This window comes from Dermochelys coriacea, chromosome 1, assembly GCF_009764565.3.
Source record: "Dermochelys coriacea isolate rDerCor1 chromosome 1, rDerCor1.pri.v4, whole genome shotgun sequence".
In the NCBI taxonomy this organism is placed as follows: Eukaryota; Metazoa; Chordata; order Testudines; family Dermochelyidae; genus Dermochelys; species Dermochelys coriacea.
Genome location: NC_050068.2, coordinates 274,558,189 through 274,583,695, shown reverse-complemented (window position 1 = coordinate 274,583,695; position 25,507 = coordinate 274,558,189). Strand labels below are relative to the sequence as shown.

General features: G+C 36.4%; 1 protein-coding gene and 1 long non-coding RNA gene across 2 annotated transcripts in view; one reads left to right on the top strand and one right to left on the bottom strand.

Moving 5' to 3' along the window:
* The window catches only part of CEP290 (centrosomal protein 290), a 103,233-nt gene that overhangs the window by 19,214 nt on the left and 58,512 nt on the right, over positions 1 to 25,507 (bottom strand). Inside the window, 23 exon segments of the mRNA XM_043492570.1 lie at positions 23 to 146; positions 642 to 797; positions 3,776 to 3,921; positions 6,280 to 6,393; positions 8,046 to 8,267; positions 8,985 to 9,122; positions 9,984 to 10,197; positions 11,138 to 11,337; positions 12,453 to 12,560; positions 13,802 to 13,884; positions 13,887 to 13,919; positions 13,922 to 14,017; positions 14,020 to 14,069; positions 14,310 to 14,443; positions 14,535 to 14,642; positions 14,953 to 15,117; positions 17,239 to 17,364; positions 17,366 to 17,451; positions 17,454 to 17,514; positions 17,516 to 17,692; positions 18,081 to 18,192; positions 19,646 to 19,797; positions 21,316 to 21,521. Of these exon segments, the coding sequence (XP_043348505.1) occupies positions 23 to 146; positions 642 to 797; positions 3,776 to 3,921; positions 6,280 to 6,393; positions 8,046 to 8,267; positions 8,985 to 9,122; positions 9,984 to 10,197; positions 11,138 to 11,337; positions 12,453 to 12,560; positions 13,802 to 13,884; positions 13,887 to 13,919; positions 13,922 to 14,017; positions 14,020 to 14,069; positions 14,310 to 14,443; positions 14,535 to 14,642; positions 14,953 to 15,117; positions 17,239 to 17,364; positions 17,366 to 17,451; positions 17,454 to 17,514; positions 17,516 to 17,692; positions 18,081 to 18,192; positions 19,646 to 19,797; positions 21,316 to 21,521 (3,011 nt within the window).
* On the top strand, positions 3,917 to 9,989 carry LOC122455841. The gene is made up of 3 exons (XR_006274335.1): positions 3,917 to 4,572; positions 7,752 to 9,313; positions 9,564 to 9,989. It is a non-coding gene; the product is annotated as an uncharacterized LOC122455841 (long non-coding RNA).

The following is a 25,507-nucleotide window of genomic DNA, read 5'->3' as shown; positions in this document are numbered from 1 at the left end:
AATAATAAAGTTGGTTACTTACTGAAGGTCTTGAAAATGTGTCTCTTGAAAACTGTCTCTCCAATGCATGAAGCTTTTCCTGCAAATACTGATTTTTTAAATTTAACTCTTCTACCACAGAATCTCGTGGGAGAGCTTGTTGTGTTCTGTATCAAAAATAAAGAAGTGAATGTTTGTTATTAATGCAGGAAAGCATCCTTTAATGTAAATCAAGTATGGACTTCTGCTTTCCTAGACTGAAGATTTTTAATATCTTGTGTTAGATAAATGTAGCTATACTAAATCAATTTTATTTATATAAACTGAATTAAATAAGCCCCATAATCCAGGAATTTGGCATAGTATTCAGCCTTAAGAAATCCTAAAAGTCTATTTTCTCTTGATGTTTATGTGAAATTTCTGTTACCAATAATGGTGCATTATGCATATACACTGAAAATGTAACAGGTTTCCAAAACTTGAGAGAAAAAAAACTAGAGCTAAGGTGTTATAGTTGAACTAACAACAACTGTGTTTTCACTTTTACGCACAAGGAGCCAGCTTCTGTGAATTAATTCCTTGAACAATAAACCCAAAATGTATTTAAGGGGAAAAATTGTAAGCTTTCCAAATGGGGTCTCTCCTTTTGAAACAACTCTTACCTCATATGAGCAATTTCATTTTCTAAGTCTATATTCCGTTTTCTTAGTTCTTCCAGCTCTTTCTCTGACTCTGACGCCCGCACTCCCACAACATGGTCAACAGTAATACTGCTGGTCTTGAGTTTCTTTTGTAAAGCAATTTTCTCTTTATCAGCTCTGCAACATTCAATTTGTTTTTACTAAAATCTTGGTACATTTGTTTACCAATCTGCTTCATCTAAAAGTGAACAGTATTTCATTCTAAAGATTCTAGACCTGCAATCCAATTGCTCATTGAATGTTTCTTGATATAAATGACCTTAAAAATGGACATTTTTCTAGTTTCTCATAAAAGAATATTGAGTGAATATTGTACATTTCACAAATCACTTGCAGGTTTTGCTTAAGCATTCATTAATATTTTATATTTATGTAACCCTTTACAAAAACAGAAAGCCTAAGTAAAGCACAGCTAGTGAAAGGAATTTACAAATTTATATAGTTCTTGTTATTCTTTTGTTACTTTTCATCTCTTGAATTCTAGGTCAGTGAAAATTTTTCTATGACTACATTGAAAACATGGTTAAATGAAATAAACACATCTTTTCTGGAGTTTTGCTGAAAAAGTCTTGGTCATCACAATGCTGGAGGTGTCAGAACACTACAGATTAACACAGCTGCTATTTCTAGCAGTTTTGATGAAACTAAACAGTGGTAAGAAAAGTCTGTCCTCACCTGCAGTTGGTGCTTCGACTGTGCTAAAAACAAATTATTAATAGGGCTGTCGATTAATCACAGTTAACTCACACGATCAAAAACATTAATCACAATTAAAAAAATTAATAGTGATTAATCGCAGTTTTAATTGCGCTATTAAACAATAGAATAGCGACTGAAATTTATTAAAATATCTTGGATGTTTTTCTACATTTTCATAGCTATTGTATTCTGTGTTGTAATTGAAATCAAAGTGTATACTATTTTTATTACAAATATTTTCACTAAAAATGATAAAAGAAATAGTATTTTTCATTTCACCTCATACAAGTACTGTAGTGCAATCTCTTTGTTGTGAAAGTGCAACTTACAAATGTAGATTTTTTTTGTTACATAACTGCACTCAAAAACAAAACAATGTAAAACTTCAGAGCCTACAAGTCCACTCAGTCCTACTTCTTGTTCCATCAATAACTAAGAGAAACATAGGAGATCATGCTGTCCTCCTCTTATTAGAATGTCACCAGAAAGTGAGAACAGGCATTTGCATGGCACTGCTGTATCCAATACTGCAACGTATTTACGTGCCAGATATGCTAAACATGTGTGTGCCCCTTCATGCTTCGGCCACCATTCTGGAGGACATGCTTCCATGCTGATGACGCTTGTTAAAAAAATATTGCATTTGTGACTGAACTCCTTGTGGGAGAATTGTATGTTCCCTGCTTTGTTTTACCCACATTCTGCCATATATTTCATACTATAGCAGTCTCTGATGATGACCCAGCACATGTTGTTCATTTTAACAACACTTTCACTGCAGATTTCACAAAATGCAAAGAAGTTACCAATGTGAGATTTCTAAAGATAGCTACAGCACTTGACCCAAGGTTTAAGAATCTGAAGTGCCTTCCAAAATCTGAGAGGGACGAGGCGTGGAGCATGCTTTCAGAAGTCTTAAAAGAACAACACTCCGATGCGGAAACTACACAACCCATCCACCAAAAAAGAAAATCAACCTTCTGCTTGTGGCATCTGACTCAGATAATGAAAATAACAGGTATCTGTCTGTACTGCTGTCATAAATATAAAGAGAAGGGTAAACACTTTTAAAGTGCCTCCTGGCCAGAGGAAAAACCCTTTCACCTATAAAGGGTTAAGAAGCTAGGATAACCTCGCTGGCACCTGACCAAAATGACCAATGAGGAGACAAGATACTTTCAAAGCTGGAGGGGGGGCAGAAACAAAGGTTCTCTCTGTGTGTTGTTTTTTTTGCCAGGAACAGAAAAGGAATGGAGTCTTAGAACTTAGTAAGTAATCTAGTTAGATATGCATTAGATTCCGTTTTGTTTAAATGGCTGATAAAATAAGTTGTGCTGAATGGAATGTATATTACTGTTTTTGTGTCTTTTTGTAACTTAAGGTTTTGCCTAGAAGGATTCTCTATGTTTTGAATCTGACTACCCTGAAAGGTATTTACCATCCTGATTTTAGAGATGATTCTTTTACTTTTTCTTCAATTAAAAATAAGGTGTTTACCCTTCCCTTTATATTCATGACAACTGCTTTGGATTGTTATCGAGCAGAACCAGTCATCAGTTTGGATACACGTCCCCTGGAATGGCAGTTGAAGCATGAAGGGACATATGAATCTTTAGTGCATCTGCCATGTAAATATCTTGCGAGGCCAGCTACAATAGTGCCATGAAAATGCCTGTTTTCGCTTTCAGGTGACATAGTAAACAAGAAGCGGGCAGCATTATGTCCTGCAAATGTAAACAAACTTGTTTGTCTGAGTGATTGACTGAACAAGAACTTGCAAGCTCTAAAATTTTACACTGTTTTATTTTTAAATGCAGGTTTGTTTTTTTTAACATAATTCTATATTTGTAAGTTCAAATTTCACGATAAAGAGACTGCACTACAGTACTTGTATTAGGTGAACTAAAGAATACTATTTCTTTTGTTTTTCACAGTGCAAATACTTGTAATCAAAAATAAATATAAAGTGAGCATTGTACACTTTGTATTCCGTATTGTAATTGAAATCAATATATTTGAAAATGTAGAAAACGTCCAAAAATATTTAAATAAATGGTATTCTATTAACAGTGCGATTAATTACGATTATTTTTTAAATTGCTTTACAGCCCTAATTATTAATAGAGAAGTTAGAAACAGTCTTTGAGCAAAACTAATTTAATTAGTAAAATAATGTTAGCTCCTACAGAAAACAGGATACTAGAATAGCTAGAAACATAAAGGCAGCTTGCTGCTTGAAAATAAGCTACCCCTTGTAGTCTCAACAGGAATGTAAATTGTAAGCATCTATTTTTTTAATATAATAAAACTGTTACAATATTTTTGTAACTAACAAACCAAGTTTCCTTTATTTTATACCATCAGTTTAGAAAGATGTCTAATTAAAATCAACTCACTTGGAATAAAGTTCCTTCAATGTACTGAACTGTTTTGTTAAAGCGTCCATTTCCTTCTCCTTTTCTTTTAGTTTGTTCCGCATCCCTTCCATTCTGGCTTGCCATTTTTTACCCTCTTCCCACCTAGCTATTTCTTCCCTAGAGCTCTGTAAAACATTCAAAAAGTAGTAACATTTACTTTTGGTCTAGTTTAACACCACAGAACAAGAAACAAGTTAGACTAGCACTATTTGATTAAAAGTTCATGTTTCAAAATTTTAAACAAAAATAGATGTTTAAATATAGCAATTATTACGAGGTGACTGGTGCATATACTGTGTGTTATGAAATCTGATGCACAACCTGGTACATCTGAATGCTAGCAGAAAATCGTTCTGTAAAATTAAACATTCACTTTACAAGGAAGGACTGAAATATTTTTATGAAATCCAATGTTAGGGATGCTTACACTATATATTCTCCCACTTTGAAACAAGTTAATGGAAGACAGGAGAAAAAATCATGATGTTATTCTGTGCTAATTATAATATCTACAGCAGACCTCTCTTTCCTCCTCCAACTCACCAAGAGCTCACACACCCCTGCAGTAACGTAGTTGCTGGTCCAATGATAATTTTAAACTCACTTTCCGTCATAGAAAAATGAATTTCTATTTAATCGTCCCAATTCAGTTTTTATAACAGAAAACAAGGTAAGACTTTATGACAAATGGCTACTAAAAAAGCTAAGCTAAAGTTTTTTGTTTTTTTACAGGTGGCAATGAAATTTTTTGTTCTGGAGTCCCTCGCCTCCCTTAGGTGATCCTCTCTCCTTTTTTTTTTCCACATCCAAACTTTAAACTTTTACTGTTATCTACAAAAACAAATTGGGATCTGATTCAGAGGAAAATGGGGGGGGGGGATTATTTTTCCTAGCATTTAATAGGATTTAGTATTTTATTTGGGTCATGAGATCCCAGCTGTGCAATGTTGAGAGTTGGTAGATAGCTGTCCTAGCATAAAAAAGATCAAAAAGTGATTAACAGAAGCATGTCTTTTGAAAATCAGTGAACTGGATTCAGTGAATCATATTTCATAGTGAGAAACAAAATCCTGAAACCTTAACTGTGGAGTCAGGAGTGTGAGTGGTTATTTAGCAACTGAAACAGTGATCCCCTATGATAAAGCCCCTACCCCCTGCAAAATTCAAAGTTATGACCAATGTTCCAATCCCTGCGGAAATGTGTGCATGTGATGTGCATATGTCATTGCAGAATTGGCCACCAAGACTGAATTGGAAAGTGATGTTGAATAATATCAAACAGCATAAAATGTCTAGAAATGTTAGGTGTAATTGACATTAGTTTTGATCAGTCACTTCAATTATTTGTTGGAAATTTATTCTTCCACTGATTAATAATCCTCTCACTACAAACATGTATAAGTAATTTCAAGAACTAAAAACGTTCTTTACCATGAGGCTGGCAAAAGAGAAATAATTGTAAGAACTCCAAGTCGTTTTATACCCAAGATTCAGTCTGCAGAACCAATACATAACATGCATAAATATTTGCTCTGCATAGGCACACCCTTACTCCTTAAGAAACTCAAACTGAAGTCAATGGGCCACTGCATGGATACAAGGAACTATATACAGATAAAAAATAATGAGGAGTACTTGTTTTTGCTGATACAGACTAATAAGGTTACCACCCTGAAACTTGTATACAGACAGTCTCACTGAATTCAATGGAATTCCATTTGAGAGTAGGAATCTACCTGCATGGACTTAGTTGCAGAACCAGGGTCTAAGTGTATTTGTTATTTTTAATTCCATACATACATATGTAGAACATTTACAAATACAATAATGGGAATTGTAAGCTCTTGCTTAAAATCATCTTGAATATTTAAAATGCCACTGAATGCAGTTTCAGTTCTGAGTGCAGAAAACATGTATTTTGCTCCAGTCTGCTTTACTAGGTACCAAGACAAGAACTAATGTGCTACCATAACAGCAGAAAACAAACAAGAGACTGAACAAACTCATCCTTCGCCAGTCAGAATCTATCATCTGCAGAGATATCCATTAGGAAATGTATCTTTTTGAAGGGACACCATCCATTTAAAAAAAAATAAATAATCAATTTTTTGTCTCACAATGCTTTTAAATTGCTATAGTTACAAACACCATAGACTGCTACCATTGAAAGAAATTGTTTTTCAGTTTTTTTACTTTATGAATTTGACAACACTTTATATGTAGTCAGTCACTGTTATCTTGTACAGTCGAATCAGTTTCCTAAATTTTTTGTGCAGATTTTGTATTCAGCAAGAAGAGAAGGGAAAATATTAATAAAATATAGGAATATGTGATTATAACATCAGAAAAATTGGTAAGGGGAATCAGGAGCAGGTGAAATTTCTGAAGCCACTTCTTATTTCTTGTTTTTCTTAAACTGGGTAGATTTCAAGTTGGAGGTGTCCCTTTCAATACCACAAATTAAATGATGATTTGTCACATACCTTGTCTTCTTTTAAACTTTTCTTTTCTACCTCCTCACTCTTTTCAACTTCACTTTCAAGCTTTTTAATCTTTTTCTGAAGTTCATCGATAAATTTTTGTTCATCAGCTTTGCTCTGAAAAATTATGATTATCTTTACAGCTTAATGATCACCATTTAGATACTTCCCTACTTTTTTCCCACTGGGATAAATACAGAAACTAAATATTGACTAATTTATTCATTTCAACAGAAGTGCTTTGAACAAATGGTACAATTTAGGTTATAAAAAGTGTCTCTTTAAAGATTACAACTACTATTTAAGTGTTAGATTGTTACTTTATATTCTGTCATGAGTAATGGACTCAGAAAGAATGTTTAACTATTGCTGTTTTAAACTTAAGGGTTAGGTATTAAATTGCTGTAAATTACTATGACTCTTTCGAACCAGATAAATTCACACAACTTGGTTTAAAGCAGTGGTTCTCAAAGCTGGTCCGCTGCTTGTTCAGGAAAAGCCCCGGCGCGCCAGACCAGTTTGTTTACCTGCCGTGTCCGCAGGTTCGGTTGATTGCGGCTCCCGCTGGCCGCGGTTCGCCGCTCCAGGCCAATGGGGGCTGCGGGAAGCGGCGTGGGCCAACGATGTGCTGGCCACCCTTCCTGCAGCCCCCATTGGCCTGGAGCAGCGAACTGCGGCCAGTGGGAGCCACGATCAGCCGAACCTGCAGATGTGGCAGGTAAACAAACCGGTCCGGTGCACCAAGGGCTTTCCCTTAACAAGTGGTAGACTGGCTTTGAGAACCACTGGATTAAAGGAGACATACCTGAGAATTTAATAGTATATGAAATCTCTATTTGCAGATTTAGAAATGAAAAAAGAATGGATATTTAGACAGAAAAACTGTCACTTAGAACTATTTTTCTACAGAGCACAGACAATATACAGACTTTTTAAACATTTTAAGACCATGGTCATTTGACAAAAATAAACTAATACTAGTACTTTCTGCATAAATTTATGAGAGGAATCCAACTGGAGACTGCTGGAAACTGCATTACCAGTAGCAAAAAAATGATCTACGATGTATAGCTTGTATTTAGAAGAGGAGAATAGAAGAGAGTAAATAAAATGGCAGTTCTTAGAAAAACAGTATGTCCATGGAGGGAATATGTAATTGAAGTTGTGGATTGACCAGGGCACGTATAAAAACAAAACAAAGACAAAGGGAAACATTTAAAGCGAACTGCAACTTTGTTAATTTTTATTAACTGGAGGTTGAAGCTAAACCCTCTCAGAAAACCACAAAGCATTTACATGGGTCTAGTATGGTATTAAAGATCTCACTGCCATAACTAATATCTAGCGTTGGACCTCTTTTCAGCCTATACACCTCGGTTTTAGCTCACCTTTGAATCTTCTTGACCTCCTACAGCGAGAAGAAAGGAGAGTCCCCTCAGTTTGCAATAACTTAAGGTCTCCCCTTCTTCTTACAGGCTGTGAGTTCTACAAGCCATCTCCTGGGTCTTTCATTCATCTTTACCTCAGACAGCTGGTCTCTTTCAGCCTCTTACCCACATTTGACATCTGCAACAGAGGATACCGGCCAATAGCCTGGTGGCACCCCCACTACACTGTCTGGTATCTGCTGCCTCCAATCTCAAAATTCTCCTCACTATGTATTGGTCCCTCTGCTTGATAATCATACTCAGTCTTCCAAAAACATTACAGCCATTAGAGAATATTTGACTGAATCCCTAGATTTTTACACTAATAAAAACTAAGCTCACCTGAATGCTGTTTGTTAGTCTTTTTATCCGTTTTTTCAGTTCTTCATTTTCATTTTCCATTTCTTCTTTTTCTCTTAGCCCTTTAGTAATGGCTTTTTGCTTTTTTTGAAGTTCTTGATTTAAATCATCCATCTCATCTAATAAAGAGCGCTCTCTAGTTTTACTTAGTTTAAGGGCATCTTTGAATTTTGTAAGTTGCTCATTTAATTCCTCTATATGAATCTATAAAAATAAATTTAAAAAAAAAGTGTTTTTCAGGGTTGCCAACTAATTAAAACATATTGAGGTTAACTGGGTATATTTCCTGGATTCCACAAACATTTCTCAAATCAGTTATTTCATATATTATCAACTATATTTAAGTAATCTGTAAAGTAAAGTAAAATATGTTTAAATAATCACTTAGAAGATAATTTGTAAATTCCTATAAATCTGTTGATATGTTTAAGTAGCAAAAAGTCAGTCTGAAAAACATTTTTTAAGTTTAAATTTAAATAAGTAAAACAAAACCAAAATAATCAACTTTTGGGGAGGTTTTTTTTAAATGGCAAAACCAAATTTATTTTCTGTGTTAAAAAAAAAGCTGCCTTAGGTTGAATCTTTATATATCAAGTTTAAGTCTGGTGCAAGTGTTCTATGCGTAAATTTTAAAATTCTGAAGAAAAAATGTAGGCTAAATAGCGGTACTGCATGTACTTATACATTTCGTTTGATTATTTGTTTTAATATTTAAAAACAAATGTACACAGTGGGCCCTACCCAACTCCCAATAAAGTCAATAGAAAGACTATTACTGACTTCACTGCGAGTTGTGTCAAACCATATAACAGTACAACATTCATTATTATAATACTCAAAATGAAATTATAAACATTGTGTTCTCTTTTTAAATAAGAATACAATGTAGAACACAGTATAAGGAGGGTAATTAGTGCTTACCGTGAGCTCCTTTGTTTGTTTGTCAACAATCTGCTGAACATTCATGTATGCCTCTTTTTGTGATGCTACAGAAATAATCTGCTGTTCAGCATTAGCAGTCATTTCTGCTCGGAGCTCCAGAAGTGCTTTACTCAAAGCCTGAAAATATCAACAAATTCATTTGGAAAGTAAGCAAAATGGTAAGTTCTGAAAATGAATGTTAAAAAATTGCTAAAGGGAATTAAATTTTACTACCTTTTATGTTAAATTACCCATCTGTATTCCATACTAACAGCACAATTCATATCATCTTTTGGTCTGTTTCCATATGATTTACAATGATAAGCCAGGTTTCAGAGTAGCAGCCGTGTTAGTCTGTATTCGCAAAAAGAAAAGGAGTACTTGTGGCACCTTAGAGACTAACAAATTTATTTGAGCATAAGCTTTCGTGAGCTACAGCTCACTTCATCGGATGCACTTTGTATTTTCCACCAAATGCATCCGATGAAGTGAGCTGTAGCTCACGAAAGTTTATGCTCAAATAAATTTGTTAGTCTCTAAGGTGCCACAAGTACTCCTTTTTTTTTAATGATAAGCCAGATTCACTGGTATGGTCTGACTGCTTTACAATACACTGGCAACACAAAAATCACTATAAATGCAGCTTAGTTGGCTAGTTAAACTAAGTTTAAGGCTGTTTTGCATCGCCAGAGTAGCACAAAGCAGCTTAAGTATATCAGTGAATCTGGCTCCACAAATTATAGAGAAGTTAAATTCTATACCAAATTTCAGTAATTTTCTGGTCCTTTTTCTACAACAGGCTATACAACCCTAATGAATCTCCACAAAAGGGCATCTTTCAGGTATTCTTTGTCCATCTATTAAACCCAATAGTGGCACTTCTGAAAAAAAGTTGTGGAAATGTTTGCTATACATAATTTTTATAGTTATTTGGTTTTACATCAACTTCTTGTCTTCATGATAGATGCTAAATAATAAAATAATTTTAAAAATACTTACTTTCTGTTGTTTCTCTTTTAAGGCTAACTGGTTCTTCAACCTTTCCACTAGGTTTTTCATTGTAGTTGTTGGCGCTCTATTATTTGCTTCTTTTTGGGCCTCTAATTCAGTTTTTACTTGCAGTAGTTCCTTCTCTATCTGAGATAACAGGTTCCTCAATTCATTTGCTTCATCTTTCATTTTTTTCACTTCAGCCCCATGCTTTTCTTCAAGCCTAGTACAACAAAGTAATAAATAGCAGTGTCAAGAAGTACTTTATTTAGTAAGCTCAAGGTGGAATAGAAAAGGCTGAAAAATATTACGTTTTTGATAATTTCAGTTACGTTTTTCTTATACAATGACCTACAAAGGCAAAAGCACACACAAATCTGGAAATCACAAAAACCTTCTACAAAGTGTGTCTACATAATCCAATAAAAAAAAAACAACTAAAAGTCAAATTAGAGAATTATTGTGGTTCCACTTCCTGAATTAATATCAAATACACAGCACCAGTGGGACTACTCACATGAGTAAAGCACGCAAGATTAGATAATTTCCTTTTCTTAAACGTATCATTTGGGCTAAATTTTCATGACTATCATCTCTGTTGCATAGCAAGCTCAATATGTTGTTTAAGATATACAAGAAAATATTTTTGACAGTTCAAAAAACTATGTCCAGTGCACCAAAAATTCAATTAAAAAGGAAGTGTTCAATAAGGGGACAAATGCAACATTTATAATTGACCACTACATATTCTAAACAACAATTTTCATATGATAGCCTTGATGACAACCACAAATTTTCAAGTTACACTTGTGAGGGGTGGGGTGGGGGCGCTGGGGCTCCCAGCTTCAGTCCCCCGCTGCTCCTGGCTTGGGGGTGTGGGAGAAGAGGTTTGCTGGCTTCAACCCCATGCTGCTCCAAGCTGGGGCTGGGGGGCTGCTAGCTTCAGCCCCGGGGCTCCGCGGCCCCCCTGAAAGGGCTCACGAATCCCTGGTTGAGAAGCACTGGACTAGATGACCTCCTGAGGTCTCTTCCAACTCTAATCTTCTGTGATTCTAATTCAATAAATGGTCTAAAATGACACAGGAATAAATTTTAGACTTGTAGCTGATTGGTCTAATCTAATTATTATCTGAATTGTAATAAATGTATATCTAAACACTTACTGAGCCTTGATGTTTTCAAACTCTCTGATTTTTAATAAAGTAAGTTGTTTTTGTTTCTCCAAATCAAATGATGTTTTCTTTAATCTGCCTAGAAGTAAAGCAATAGAGTTGTCCTGTTCTGCTACTGTTTGTTCCATCTCAGCCAGACGAATGAAATGTTTGTTGGTGGGAACTGATAAAGAAGGTTTTTTCATTAACTCCTATAAAAACAGAAAAATAATTCATATTAAATAGTCTACATCTTATATAGCAAAGTGCTGCAATTATTTCATTATGTTAAATTTGATCCAAAACATAACCAAGCAGCAACATTTACACTATATTTTATAACTAGTGATGTGACTCAACACTGTACTCAAATGTTAGCCACACTGAACGTTGGTAAATGGTCTCTGTATCTGAAGAGTAGTTATATAACTGGTTAAATATAGGTGGTCAGTCTTTGAGAAACAGTGTCAAAAGCAAAGGAGTACTTGTGGCACCTTAGAGACTAACAAATTTATTTGAGCATAAGCTTTCGTGAGCTACAGCTCAAAAGCGGATCTTTAATTAGGATGGAGCTTATTTTATTTACTGTAGGACAGCAGTTCTCAAACTTTAGCAACCCAAGGGCCCCATTTTGATTTAAAACTTTTCACAGACCCCCAAGCTCCCCACTCAGCCCTAGGCCCTGCCCCCACTCCACCCTTTCGCCCAATGCTCTGCCCCACCCCTCTTCCCTCCCCCAGCTCTATCCTTGCCCCTCCTCTTCCCTGCCTCTTTCTTTCCCCTCTCCCCGAGTGTGCTCCATCCCGGCTCCTCCCCCTTCTTTCCAGAGCCTCCTGCATGTCGCTGAATAGCTGTTCCCCAGTGTGCAGGAGCTGCTGGGGGGGAAGGAGCAGTTGAGGGAGAAGAGTTGAGCAGTGGGGCCCGCAGATGCCCTGGAATACCCTTGTGGACTCTAGCTTCAGAAACGCTGCTGTAGAATATTAAAAAAGGAGAGAGAAAATGGAAGACATCAACCTCCCCATGGGCCCTCTATAGAATAGGACACGTTGAATTATGCACTTATATACACAAGTACTAAATGTGTTGATTGACCCTTATTTCCTCACTCATCTTTCTCAAATTCTTTCAATTTCATCTTCATACAATAATAATGTAATGATAGTCCTACTCATTTATTTTCCTGTTTATACTATCTTGAACTGAAAAACTGCTCCTCTGATATGGAGGATTAATATAATTTTCAAAATTTACAAAAAACAAAACATACAAACAAATATACAATACTGAACAAAACAATCCCCCATCCCAAACAAACCAACAAACCTACCAAAGCAGTTTGTTTGAATTTATTAAGTGAATTATCAGCTTGCAAATCTAGCTTCTGATGTAGAACCTGGAGGTCTTCTTCATGTTTCTTTGCGATTTCCTCTTGTTCCTATTAGCACAAAATGAACATATTTTCTTATTTCATGTATACATGCATGATACTCCAGAAATCCATGGAACTGCTGCACTTTCCATGCTAATTACTTGACTCTTTGAAATAGAATCTGAGTTGAGAAAATCCCATCACTGGCAAGCAAATATAAGCACTAAGGTGTTAAAATAATTTCATTATCCTAGCAAATTTTTCTAGGAGAGAAAAAAAAAAAAGTAACTGCCCAAAACTACAAGAATGCAATGTTAAATTAAGCCTCTCAGTATGTCAGATTTAAGTCACAATATACATTTTTCTGGAAGTGTGCAAATACCCAGAAAGAGACAATTTTCCCTTCTTTAATTCTCAAACAGCAAGACAAGCTTGGAGTTTATAATATTCTGTACTTCACTGGTTTGTGTACATAGGCAAGCGCATCAATCATAGGGACACTACTTATTCAGTCAGGCAGACCAAGGAGTATTTATCAAATTGATATGGTCATGCAGGAGTCACTGATTGTGGGTCTGACTAAGGAACAAGACTCATGGAATCTCAAGGAAGGCTTTGAGCATGTTTGCCTCTCTGCCTTCTTTTTATACTGTTTACTCCCCAAAGAATCTATTCCTGCCTTTCCTGATTGTTCTTTTCTACATCTCTTTAATACTGACATTCTCTTCACCGTTTCTGGTCTTTTCCCTCTATTTATTCACCTCATTTCCTCATCAAACTGGCATCTTTAACAAACTTTAAATTCATCTTAAATAATTTTTTTTAAGTTCTTATATAGCTAATGAATAAAATGTTTTCATGACTGCAGCCACAGGTCACAATCCTGCAATGAGACCTGTGCAGAGTCTACCCATGCCAAGCTTGCTGCATGATCTGGGCCATAATGATTCCCTACAGCAAAGAATTCTGTAGTTTTTCAAGGAAAGTGCATGAAAAACAACCAAATGTAGAATTATACTATTAGTTAATTCATGCATCTATCACTTCAGACTTTGCTTCCTAGCCCTCCCATATTAAAGCAATTCCAAGGAGACAAATCAGAAATTTTTTACATAAATATAATTTTTAAATACAAGAGGTTAGAAACCTAACTTTGGGTAATGAGAAATTCATAATAAGGCCTTGTTCTGCTCCTATTGAAGTCAATGGAATTTGGCCATGCCTTCACCTGCAAAGAAGGACCGGCACAAAATTAACTCAAAAACTCTTAAAATATATAAATAAAAGAACACAAAAAGTGTATATACCTCTCTAGCTTTTTTGCAAGGAGAATGCTGATACTTCTTCAACACTTCCTCCTTTTGATTTAGTCTTGCTTGCATATTTGTATGGTTTGGTGGGCAACTTTCAGGGCACGATGGTATCTGGATCATCTTCTTTTCTACCTAGCTCAGCTATTATCTTCTCTCTTTCTGCAGTTGCAGGTAATCGAAGTCTTAGTTCAGTTATAACTCTGTCTCTGTAAAAACATTTTGTTCTGCTTTCCACAGTGCAGCTTCTTTCTCTTGAGTTTCTACAACAAAGGAAATTATTACTAATCTTATAGAAATATTATGCTTAAAAAAAGAAATGTGTCAGAATATATCTAAATCAAATTATGAATCAAAAAAAAGGCTTTGTATTCTATTTTCCCTACTTAGGATTATTAGACACACTACACACCAATACATTATAATTTGTATTCACGTGCGGAATTTCATAACATAATATTTACATAACAAATTTATTAATACAGTGTATATTCATCCAATTACCTCTTCTAATAAGTTGCAGGTTGCCCGAGTTTCTAGGATTGTTCGAACGTGCTCCCTAATTTTCCTCAAAGCTAGCTCAAGCTGCTGTGCAAGGGGCAAACTAGGATCTGGAACCGAACCTGTAGCCTCTTCAAGCTGCATAAAAAAGACAGATATGAACATTATTTCTCTGACAACTCTAATCAGCACACTTATTAATTTATTTAAAATAAATCAGTATAGGTACCTTTCGAGCAGTACTAAGTATTTCATTTTGCTGACGGTCATATATGTCTAGTTGACGTTCTAACTCTACTTGTCTCTGATCCCAAGCCATCTGCTGCTCTTCAAAAAACTATAAAAAAAAGTTTGATTAAAGAGATCTACATTGAAATCCTGACCTACTGATGTCAAGGAGAACATTACTATTCACTTCAACAGGGCAAGGATTTCACCCCTACTTTAGAGAATTTGAAAGCAATTCCAATGTGCCAGTGACGGCAATACATCTTTAAACCGTAAAAGACTGGGAAAACAGACATTTAAGTATCGTACATCTTGTACTTGTACGTTCTGAGTTTTTTAAATGTAACAAAAGAATTTTAAAAATCATTAAATAAAACAGAAAATATATTGTTATTTTTACACCATGTAGAATTTTATACCTTGCTCTGCTGTACAATTTCTTCTTCCAGACTGCTGATTGTACGCTCATATTCAGAAATGATATTATTCAAATATTTCATTTCTTCTTTTTGTTTGACTAATTCTCGATTCAGTTTAAGGTCCTGGAGACGAAGTTCTTCCATTTTCATATGCCATTCAATTACCTGATAAACAACAACATTCGGTACAGTTCATTATCAATATCATCTTAATCAGGTAAAAATAGCATTTAGGGAATTTGGATGTCTTTTTCCAAAGTGAAGCTAAGTTTGCAAAACAACCCAGAAAAGTTGCATATAACGAACTATAACATTCAACATACATATATACTAATAGTAGCAATATCTATCACTTACACTGTAGAACTGATCAATGAAATTATTTTTAATTTTTCACTTTATTAATATAACTTCATAAGCAAAGTTTATGAGTGAATCAACATTCATTCATAAAACCGGTTACCCTAATAACTGGCTAATTGAGTTTCACTTTCAATCCAATTGCTGCTTAAATTGCTGAAACTTACACTGTTTCAACATTGTAACTTCTGTTCACTGTTTGCCATTCCTTACACTTGTCCATATTGTAACTCAAATTCCATTTTAACTTGTCCCATACTCCATTTTAAAATGCTCGCTTCATTTTGCAAAATCTTGCTGCAACCTTCATTTTTGCAAAACCCTGCTGTAATCTTATTTGTTTAGTTTAGATGTGTGAATGAGGTATGTATGGATGATGGAATCAACCTCCAGCCCCAGCCTGTCCTGATGAAATAAAGTGTAAACACCCAACGGCCAAAGATGCAGAAAACAGCCTTGACAAAGTAAGAGGAGTCCACCCTCAAAAGAAAAGAACAAAAGTACAATTGAAGAAACATCAAAGCCAGGTACTAGGATTAAAGTCATGTCTGCAATTGACGGGTGATCATCACCCCGAACCCAGAGGCAGCGTGACATAGCAATACCTATAGACTCTGGATTCAAACTAAAGCCTACAAAAGGAATGGGTGAGATGGAAGACTTTGAAGGACAACATTCTGCTGCCAACATGGAAGGGCATCGGTGCATGCCCAACAGAGATCCAGCTCTCCCTTGTGCCCGGCTTTCCTGGCCAGTTAGCCGCCACAAGCTTGAACCCAAGCTATGAACTCAAGCTACATTCAGGGACTGGTAACTATACAACATCTGCAGAATCGTGGTGTGTGTATATGAACGAATGAACGTGTGAATGAATGTGAAACTGAATTAAATGTTATAGCTATAACTGATTGCCTACTATCATTCTTTTTGTATTCACAATAAATGTGACATTTTGTCTTATCCCCTTTAATAAGATCCTGCTGGTTTTTATTTTATTGGTATAACAACATAGATCCCAAAATGCTCAAAAAAATTTACAGACTGATTGAAAACTAAATATACCAAGGCCACTTTACCCACCATTGTAATACAAACGTCTTTAAATAGAGAATGCAATACTATACAATAGTTAGGACAGAAAATGAGACTGTCTTATCCAATTGAAAGGTAACTATCTAGAAAAGGAAAAATATAATTACCCAAATAACAATTTGTCCAGGATACTGACTTAACATCCCTACCCTTAACCATAAAAAAAAAAAAAAGTGACACTGCTTTTTAATGGCCAAAAGTAGTTGGGATTGTGCCAAAAGCGGGTAGCACAGTGCTTCCTATTTCATACTGTATTGAATCTCTAATTCCACTTCCCTACAGCATTTAAATTTGCTTTAGAGGCCTTCAATCAAAAGATAAAACCAAATCTTGACGCCTGCTTAGATTATGAGCTGGTCTACACTACCACGTCAAGTCGACTCAAGTTACGCTACTTAAATTACAAGAATAACGTAACTGCAGTCGACGTAGCTTAGGTAAACTTACTGAGGTGTCTATACCACGTTAAGTCTACAGGAGATGCTCTGCCACTGACTTCCCTTACTCTTCTTGGGGAGATGGAGTACGGGAGTCAACCAGAGTGCTCTGCAATCAATTTAGCAGATATTCCCCAGACCTGCTAAACTGACACCGCTGCATCGACTGCAACAGTGCCAATCTACCAGTAAGTATAGACATGGTCTTATATATCAAGTAGTAAAGCTGGCCATTATCCTTTCTTTAAAAAACAAAACAAATTGATGTTACAATACTGCATATTCTGAAATCATGAAGGCACATATTAAAGCAGAAATTTTGAGTATACAGTAGATTAAAGTTTTAAATTAAACATATGTAAAATTAATGATTACTAAAAGCTATAAAATGTCAAACCTTTTGGGCTCCTCTGTATCTTTCAATGTGCCTATAACTCTTCTAACCTTTTACTTTTAATTCCATCTCCATTGCTCGTTCTCTATGTTTCGACGCTCTTCCTGGGCATGGCTGGACTTCTTCCATGGACTTTTAGTTTGTCGGTCTGTAGCTGAATCATGGGTTTAGAGAATTTCTCCTGTTGTGTCAATGGCAGAGCACCACTAAACTGCGTCGCAGAGATTGCCCAGTCTGGCGAGATGTTTTGGCTCTATTTCTCCCTTCTAGTCGGGCGTAAGTATAATCCCTGCTCTTTGTCGTCTAGCTTCTGTTCTAGGCGTAGATTATAAATCTCCATTTTTTGCAGTTTCATGTAAGTGCTTCTAGCTTAGCCCACAGCAGTGATCTCACTAATCTGAAGAGCTACGATATGCTGGTGTAATTTTGCAATAAGTGCCTTTTCATCTGACTGTGCCTAAGCACCAAAATATATAACACAGACATTTTTTAAAATAAAAATCATTTGTTGAAATTAAACATATTTACATGAACTGTAAGTTATTACCACATTACAACGCCTATCATACTCCCAATGAAGTTAATGGCAAAACTCCTTTGGGCATAAATGGGAGCAGCACGTGGCCTCATATCAATTCATATTTGTTCAGTATACTTCTATAGCCAAAATAATAATAAAAAAATCTGTCTTTTCAAATACAGATTTTAAAAATAATATTTCTCCAAAATATCATGTAAGTACTTTCATAACCTAATATTAAAATATTCTAACCCTAACCCTCCCTCCCAAAACACATCAGTTAACTATAAAAAGTCTTAACAAAGCAGGGCAGTACTGACCATACCTGATAGTCTAAAACTTGCATTCGAAGGGATTCCACTTCCTTCTCTCTGGATTGCTGCCGTGCCTCCAGAGCTGCAACTTGCATTTTGGCAATATCAGAAAGCTCCCTTAACCTAGTGGAGGGAAACAAGAATACTATCCCAATTTAAAATATTAAATAATCCTTCAAGCTAAAATGGTGTCCAAGTTCCTTTACCAATAAAATGTTAAAATCTACTACACAAAAGGTCCTGAAGAGAGGTGCTTAAAGGTATCTCTCCCTCATATTAGGAGATTTAAAGTTAACATATTTTTCAGCATTTCCAGATCTTTTCCCCATACATATACAAGTATGGATCAGTAATTTGGATACTGTCCCCATTATTAAAGCTCCTGCTAATCTCTTCTCATGCCTATTTTGGAAATAAGACTGAGGTTTATTGATCTGATTCTTCAGTTTCACTACTTACATCAATGGCAAACATCCCAATTGACTTCAAGAGTACAGGAGCAGACCTGTTACAAGCATCTTATTAAAAATGTCTTTACAAAAGTTTATAGTTGCTCTATACAGAACAGAAAAAAAAAAAAAAAAGCCCAGTAGGGAGGAGTCCTGGAAGGGGTATAGGCTGTTTACACAGAGAGACCACTGTTCACAGTCACAATTATATTTCTAGGCCACAAAGGTTAGTATTTAAATTCATAATCTTGTGAAGTCAGAAAGATAACTATTAATATCTTGTAGCATCTTTATAATCTCTGCAATTATATGGCATTGCAGATTTGCTTTTAACTTTTGTAAATTTTGCTACACAAAAGTCTTAAGTGTATCTTCCACAACAAAAACAATAATTTTCTTTTCCTGCAAAAACGAAAGCCTAATATTACTTAAGAAAAATGTATTTAGAAACAATCCATTTTACAGAGTATATCATATTTGTTTTCATGTCAGTTCCTCTGCTATTTTCTACTGCAGACATTCTTATGAAAAAAAAAGCTATTTGTTATGTCAGATGACAACTTTCAGAAGGGCACAAATGGCAGAAGATTAATTCAAAGATCTTGTTTTGGGGCAAATATAACAACACTTACGTAATGGTATTTTAAATACTTTGTATAAGCAGGATTCTTTCAAAATACTTTTTAAAAAAATTTCTCAATGAAACAACAATGGATCTTCCAAAAATTAATATTTTTGTTTTCCCGCAGTATTTTCCCCAGTTTTCTATATACTTGATAAGGATTCAACAAATGGAACAAAATATTGTTTTGCTAATTTGTCTGAAATATTTTAATAAACACAAAAAGTTGTATCTAATTAAAAACATTATGCACGAAAGCATTTAAGCACCTGCTTATATTCATATCTATTCAGGACAGCACATCAGCATTTGCTTAAGTGCCATCAGAATCAGTGTTCTTCTAAATCAGATCCTTTATGTAATGATTCATCTAAAATTCCAGGTTTAGAATATATAAAGACAGATGAAAATTGTTTTACTGTTAATGTAGAAGTAACATATATCTATATAATTCAAATTATGGAATACTTCCAAACAATACTAAATTTGGTACTTCTGCACTTACTTTGATACCTCAATCTTCAGCTCCATTTCACTCTTCTCTAGCTCCATGATTTTTCGTCTATCCGCATCACTTATTGCTTTACTCACACTGTTTGTCAGTTCATCTCTTAATGTCTGTTCCACCTTTTGTGCCTCGAGGTTGATTTTAGTAAGCTAAAAAAAACCCCAGTATATTTGCTAAACGTATTTGGAATAGGCATACAATATATTTTTAGTCAGCACAAAATATTGTGAAGTTGTATTTAGTGAAACTGTTTCCTCTCAGTTTCTTCCATTGGTTTTCTTTTGTTCTACTCTGAAACATCCAACTTCTTCTTTACAACATTGCATGCACGTCAGAGTAGCTCTGTAGGCATCCATACAACAAAGTATTCTAAATGAAATAGTTTTTCAGTTTCTTGAAACAGTGAAAGCAAAAAAACCTAACTATAAAATGGGGTAGAAAAATGGAACAATACTTGGACTATAAACTCTTCAAGACAGGGATTATCTTTGTTATATGTTTGCACAATCCCTAGAGCAAAGGGGCTGGTACTACAAATAATAAGACTCACTGAGCAGTGTATTTATATTACTATTACTAGCCAGCATTTTCACAATAATGTGACTAGTCATTTTTGTTGCTCAATTCAAGACATAAAATCATAGAAGATTAGGGTTGGAAGAGACCTCAGGAGATCATCTAGTCCAACCCTCTGCTCAAAGCAGGACCAGCCCCAACTAAATCATCCCAGCCAGCGCTTTGTCAAGCCAAGCCTTAAAAACCTCTAAGGATGGAGATTCCACCACCTCCCTACGTAACCCATTCCAGAGCTTCATCACCCTACTAGTGAAGTAGTTTTTTCTAATATCCCCCACTGCAACTTGAGACCATTGCTCCTTGTTCTGTCATCTGCCACCACTGAGAACAGCCGAGCTCCATCCTCTTTGGAATCCCCCTTCTCAAAAGGGCCAGAATTTAGGAGAGTTAGTGCTCAACATTTTCTGAAAATCAGGCTCCTTGAAGAAGTCTCAAATTGGGCACCAAAAATTGAAGCACCCAAGGTCACTAGTCACTTTTGGAAATCAAATAAGCTTTGGGCCAAGACAGATTTCTGCAGGGCCTGAAGTGGCACAGCAGAAAGCCTATAGATAACATTTCAAGCATAAGACACAACATAGAAAAGGACACAGAAGGCTTGTGAGAGAGTCAAGATAGCATTATTTTGTGGGGAAGAAAGGGTGGAGGAGGATGCAAAAGCCAACAAGGCCTGAAATGTATGCAAGACCATGAACGTCACTGATGATCATGGAAAATATACAGAAAACAGTTTATATCAGTTAGAACTTGGGAACAGAAAGATCAAGAACTGTGATCTTTACAAAAATCTGGTTGCCAAGGAACTAACAAGGTTTTGCAATATGCCCACTGTGTGAGAGTCATAGTATACCAGCATTAATTTTATAGTGAATAACTAAGTTCAGAAATAAATTACTGAAAAATTAATATATTATATATTAAATATATCTCTTCAAGCAAAAATCTGTTTACAAGCAGCTACATTTTGATAAGTAAACCTATCCATCAAAAATGGCACCAATGGTAGGTATCTAATAGAGCAACACACCAAAAAGCTCAAAGTGCATTTCTAGAATGTAATTGACAAATTATAAAATTACATCTCTTTATACCTCAGCAAACTTTGTTTCCAGTTCAAAGTTACGTTCTTCCACTTGCTTTAAAGTATTTCTTAAGTGTTCATACATTCGTTGCGAGTGTTCAGCTCTTTGTCTTTCATTTAGTTCTTTCATCTCCAGCACAGTGATTTTCTTAGAAATAGAAACAATCTCACTGTTGGTAATTGCTTTTGTGGCCTTGTCCATGGCATTGTCACCCCCTATGTTCAATAATATTTTAATTAGGCTTAACAAGGTTTTCAAATTAGAAAAACAAAAATACAACTTCTTAAAGTAGCACAGGTACTTTTGATTTCTATCAGGAACCAGAACACCTAAACAATTTTTGGAATTGGAAGAGCTAGGCATTTAACTAGTCCTCCCTCATCACACATCAGAAATCTAAAAAAATCGTATCCATTTTTAAGAAAATATTAGCTATGTAAGAAAATTCCAGGATTATCACACAGACTGTGTCACTCTGAAGTCTAGAATATTTGTTGAGTCCGTGTAAAATGATGGAAAGAGCTACAAGCAAGGCTGAGAGCTCTTTTTGTTTAGACTACAACAAAAGAATCTAAAAATAGCCATACTGGGTCAGACTAATGGTCCATCTAGCCCAGAATCCTGTCTTCCAACAGCTGCCAATGCCAGGTGCCTCAGAGGGAATGAATAGAACAGGGTAATTATTGAGAGACCCATCAGGTCCCAAATTCTGACAGTCAGAGGCTAGAGACACACAGAGCACAGGATTGCATTCCTAACCATCTTGCCTAAAGCCATTGATGGATCTATCCTTCAGGAACTTTTCTAATTCTTTTTTGAACCGAGTTATACTTTTGGCCTTCACAACATCCCCTGGCAACAAGTTCTACATATTGACTGGGTGTTGTGTGAAGAAGTACTTCCTTTTGTTTATTTTAAATTGCTGTCTATTAATTTCATTGGGTAACCTCTGGTTCTTGTGTTATGTGAAGGTGTAAATGACACTTCCCTATTCACTGTCTCTACACCATTCATGATTTTATAGACCTCTATCATATTCCCCTTTAGTCACCTCTTTTCCAAGATGACCAGTCCCAATCTTTTTAATTTCTCCTCATACTGACACTGTTCCATAGCCTCAGTCATTTTGTTGCCCTTCTCTGTACCTTTTTCAATTCTAATATATCTTTTTTGAGATAGGGTGACCAGAACTGTACGCAGTATTCAAGGTGTAGGTGTACCACAGGTTCAATCATCACTGGGATTTGCTGTCTGTTACTGTCCAATTTTTAAGTTCTCAGCCATTTTCAGCATTTTTACACATTATGAATTACATCCATATGAAAGCATGGGATTTCACTTAGTAATTAACATAACAGGCATAACAGCAACCATCATCATTAAGACTGTATAACCATTTTCAATGTAACCTCTCATTTTTAGTTACTCAACTAGCAAATAACTGGCAGAAAATGAACAAAACGCTAAGTGAACAAACAAGGGTAGAAGAGAGGACTACATAAGAGAGAAATCGGGGAAGTAAGTTTGACCAACACAATGTTACAGTTATTGAGAACATGAAAGTAGAATGTTGTAGTTTATAAATCCAGACAGAAGAAACCACTGTCCTGCAAACCACTTGTCTGGTTACTTGACTGATGTTCCAATCAGGACCCAGGACCTCTGAATCAGATTCAACAGAGGTCACCTAAAAAGTCCCAATCCTTAATCCCAACCTTTAGCCCACTTGAAGGGAAAGTGACGGAAAGCTGTTGATACCACTGGAGGCCAGCAATTCCCCTGTGAGAGAACCAAGTGGTTCAGCAGCTGCTGGGTCAGAATGTATCTGCCCTGGGAGTGTACTACCAAAGGGGAAGAAAAGCCAGAACTGGCCATCTCACGAGTCCACCTGCCATCAAGGCAGTGAAAAAGCATTGTTAAAAATGTTTTCTGGGTTTCAAGCTTTAGCAAAATAATAGTATAGCTAACCTAACTAAACAGTAAAAGTCTATTCTATTTGGTAAAAAAAAGAAAAGGAGTACTTGTGGCACCTTAGAGACTAACAAATTTATTTGAGCATAAGCTTTCGTGAGCTACAGCTCACTTCATCGGATGCATTCGGTGGAAAATACAGTGGGGAGATTTATATACACACACAGAGAACATGAAACACTGGGTTTTATCATACACACTGTAAGGAGAGTGATCACTTAAGATGAGCTATTACCAGCAGGAAGGGGGGGCGGGAAGGAGGAAAACCTTTTGTGGTGATAATCAAGGTGAGCCATTTCCAGCATTTAACAAGAACATCTGAGGAACAGTGGGGAGTGGGGTGGGGGAAGAAATAACATGGGGAAATAGTTTTACTTTATGTAATGACCCATCCACTCCCAGTCTCTATTCAAGCGTAAGTTAATTGTATCCAGTTTGCAAATTAATTCCAATTCAGCAGTCTCTTGCTGGAGTCTGTTTTTGAAGTTCTTTTGTTGAAGGATAGCCACTCTCAGGTCTGTAATCGTGTGACTGGAGAGATTGAAGTGTTCTCTGACTGGTTTTTGAATGTTATAATTCTTGACATCTGATTTGTGTCCATTTATTCTTTTATGTAGAGACTGTCCAGTTTGACCAATGTACATGGCAGAGGGGCATTGCTGGCACATGATGGCATATATCACAGTGGTAGATGCGCAGGTGAATGAGCCTCTGATAGTGTGGCTGATGTGATTAGGCCCTATGATGGTGTCCCCTGAATAGATATGTGGACAGAGTTGGCAACGAGCTTTGTTGCAAGGATAGATTCCGGGGTTAGTGGTTCTGTTGTGTGGTGTGTGGTTGCTGGTGAGTATTTGCTTCAGGTTGGGGAGCTGTCTGTAAGCAAGGACTGGCCTGTCTCCCAAGATCTGTGAGAGTGATGAGTCGTCCTTCAGGATAGGTTGTAGATCCTTGATGATGCATTGGAGAGGTTTTAGTTGGGGGCTGAAGGTGATGGCTAGTGGCGTTCTGTTATTTTCTTTGTTGGGCCTGTCCTGTAGTAGGTGACTTCTGGGTACTCTTCTGGCTCTGTCAATCTGTTTCTTCACTTCAGCAGGTTTGGGGACAATGTATACCTTCAAATCAGCGGCACTGCTATGGGTACCCGCATGGCCCCACAGTATGCCAACATTTTTATGGCTGACTTAGAACAACGCTTCCTCAGCTCTCGTCCCCTAATGCCCCTACTCTACTTGTGCTACATTGATTACATCTTAATCATCTGGACCCATGGAAAAGAAGCCCTTGAGGAATTCTACCAGGATTTCAATAATTTCCATCAACCTCAGCCTGGACCAGTCCACACAAGAGATCCACTTCCTGGACACTACGGTGCTAATACGCGATGGTCACATAAACACCACCCTATATTGGAAACCTACTGACCGCTATTCCTACCTACATGCCTCTAGCTTTCATCCAGATCACACCACATGATCCACTGTCTACAGCCAAGCTCTACGATATAACCGCATTTGCTACAATCCCTCAGACAGAGACAAACACCTGCAAGGTCTCTATCATACATTCTTACAACTACAATACCCACCTGCTGAAGTGAAGAAACAGATTGACAGAGCCAGAAGAGTACCCAGAAGTCACCTACTACAGGACAGGCCCACAAAGAAAATAACAGAACGCCACTAGCCATCACCTTCAGCCCCCAACTAAAACCTCTCCAACGCATCATCAAGGATCTTCAATCTATCCTGAAGGACAGACTCCAACGAGAGGCTGGTGAATTGGAATTAATTTGCAAACTGGATACAATTAACTTACGCTTGAATTGAGACTGGGAGTGGATGGGTCATTACATAAAGTAAAACTATTTTTCCATGTTATTTCTTCCCCCACCCCACCTCCCACTGTTCCTCAGACGTTCTTGTTAACTGCTGAAAATGGCTCACCTTGATTATCACCACAAAAGGTTTTCCTCCTTCCCCCTCCTTTCTGCTGGTAATAGCTCATCTTAAGTGATCACTCTCCTTACAGTGTGCATGATAAAACCCATTGTTTCATGTTCTCTGTGTGTGTATATAAATCTCCCCACTGTATTTTCCACCAAATGCATCCGATGAAGTGAGCTGTAGCTCACGAAAGCTTATGCTCAAATAAAATTGTTAGCCTCTAAGGTGCCACAAGTACTCCTTTTCTTTTTTGCGAATACAGACTAACACGGCTGCTACTCTGA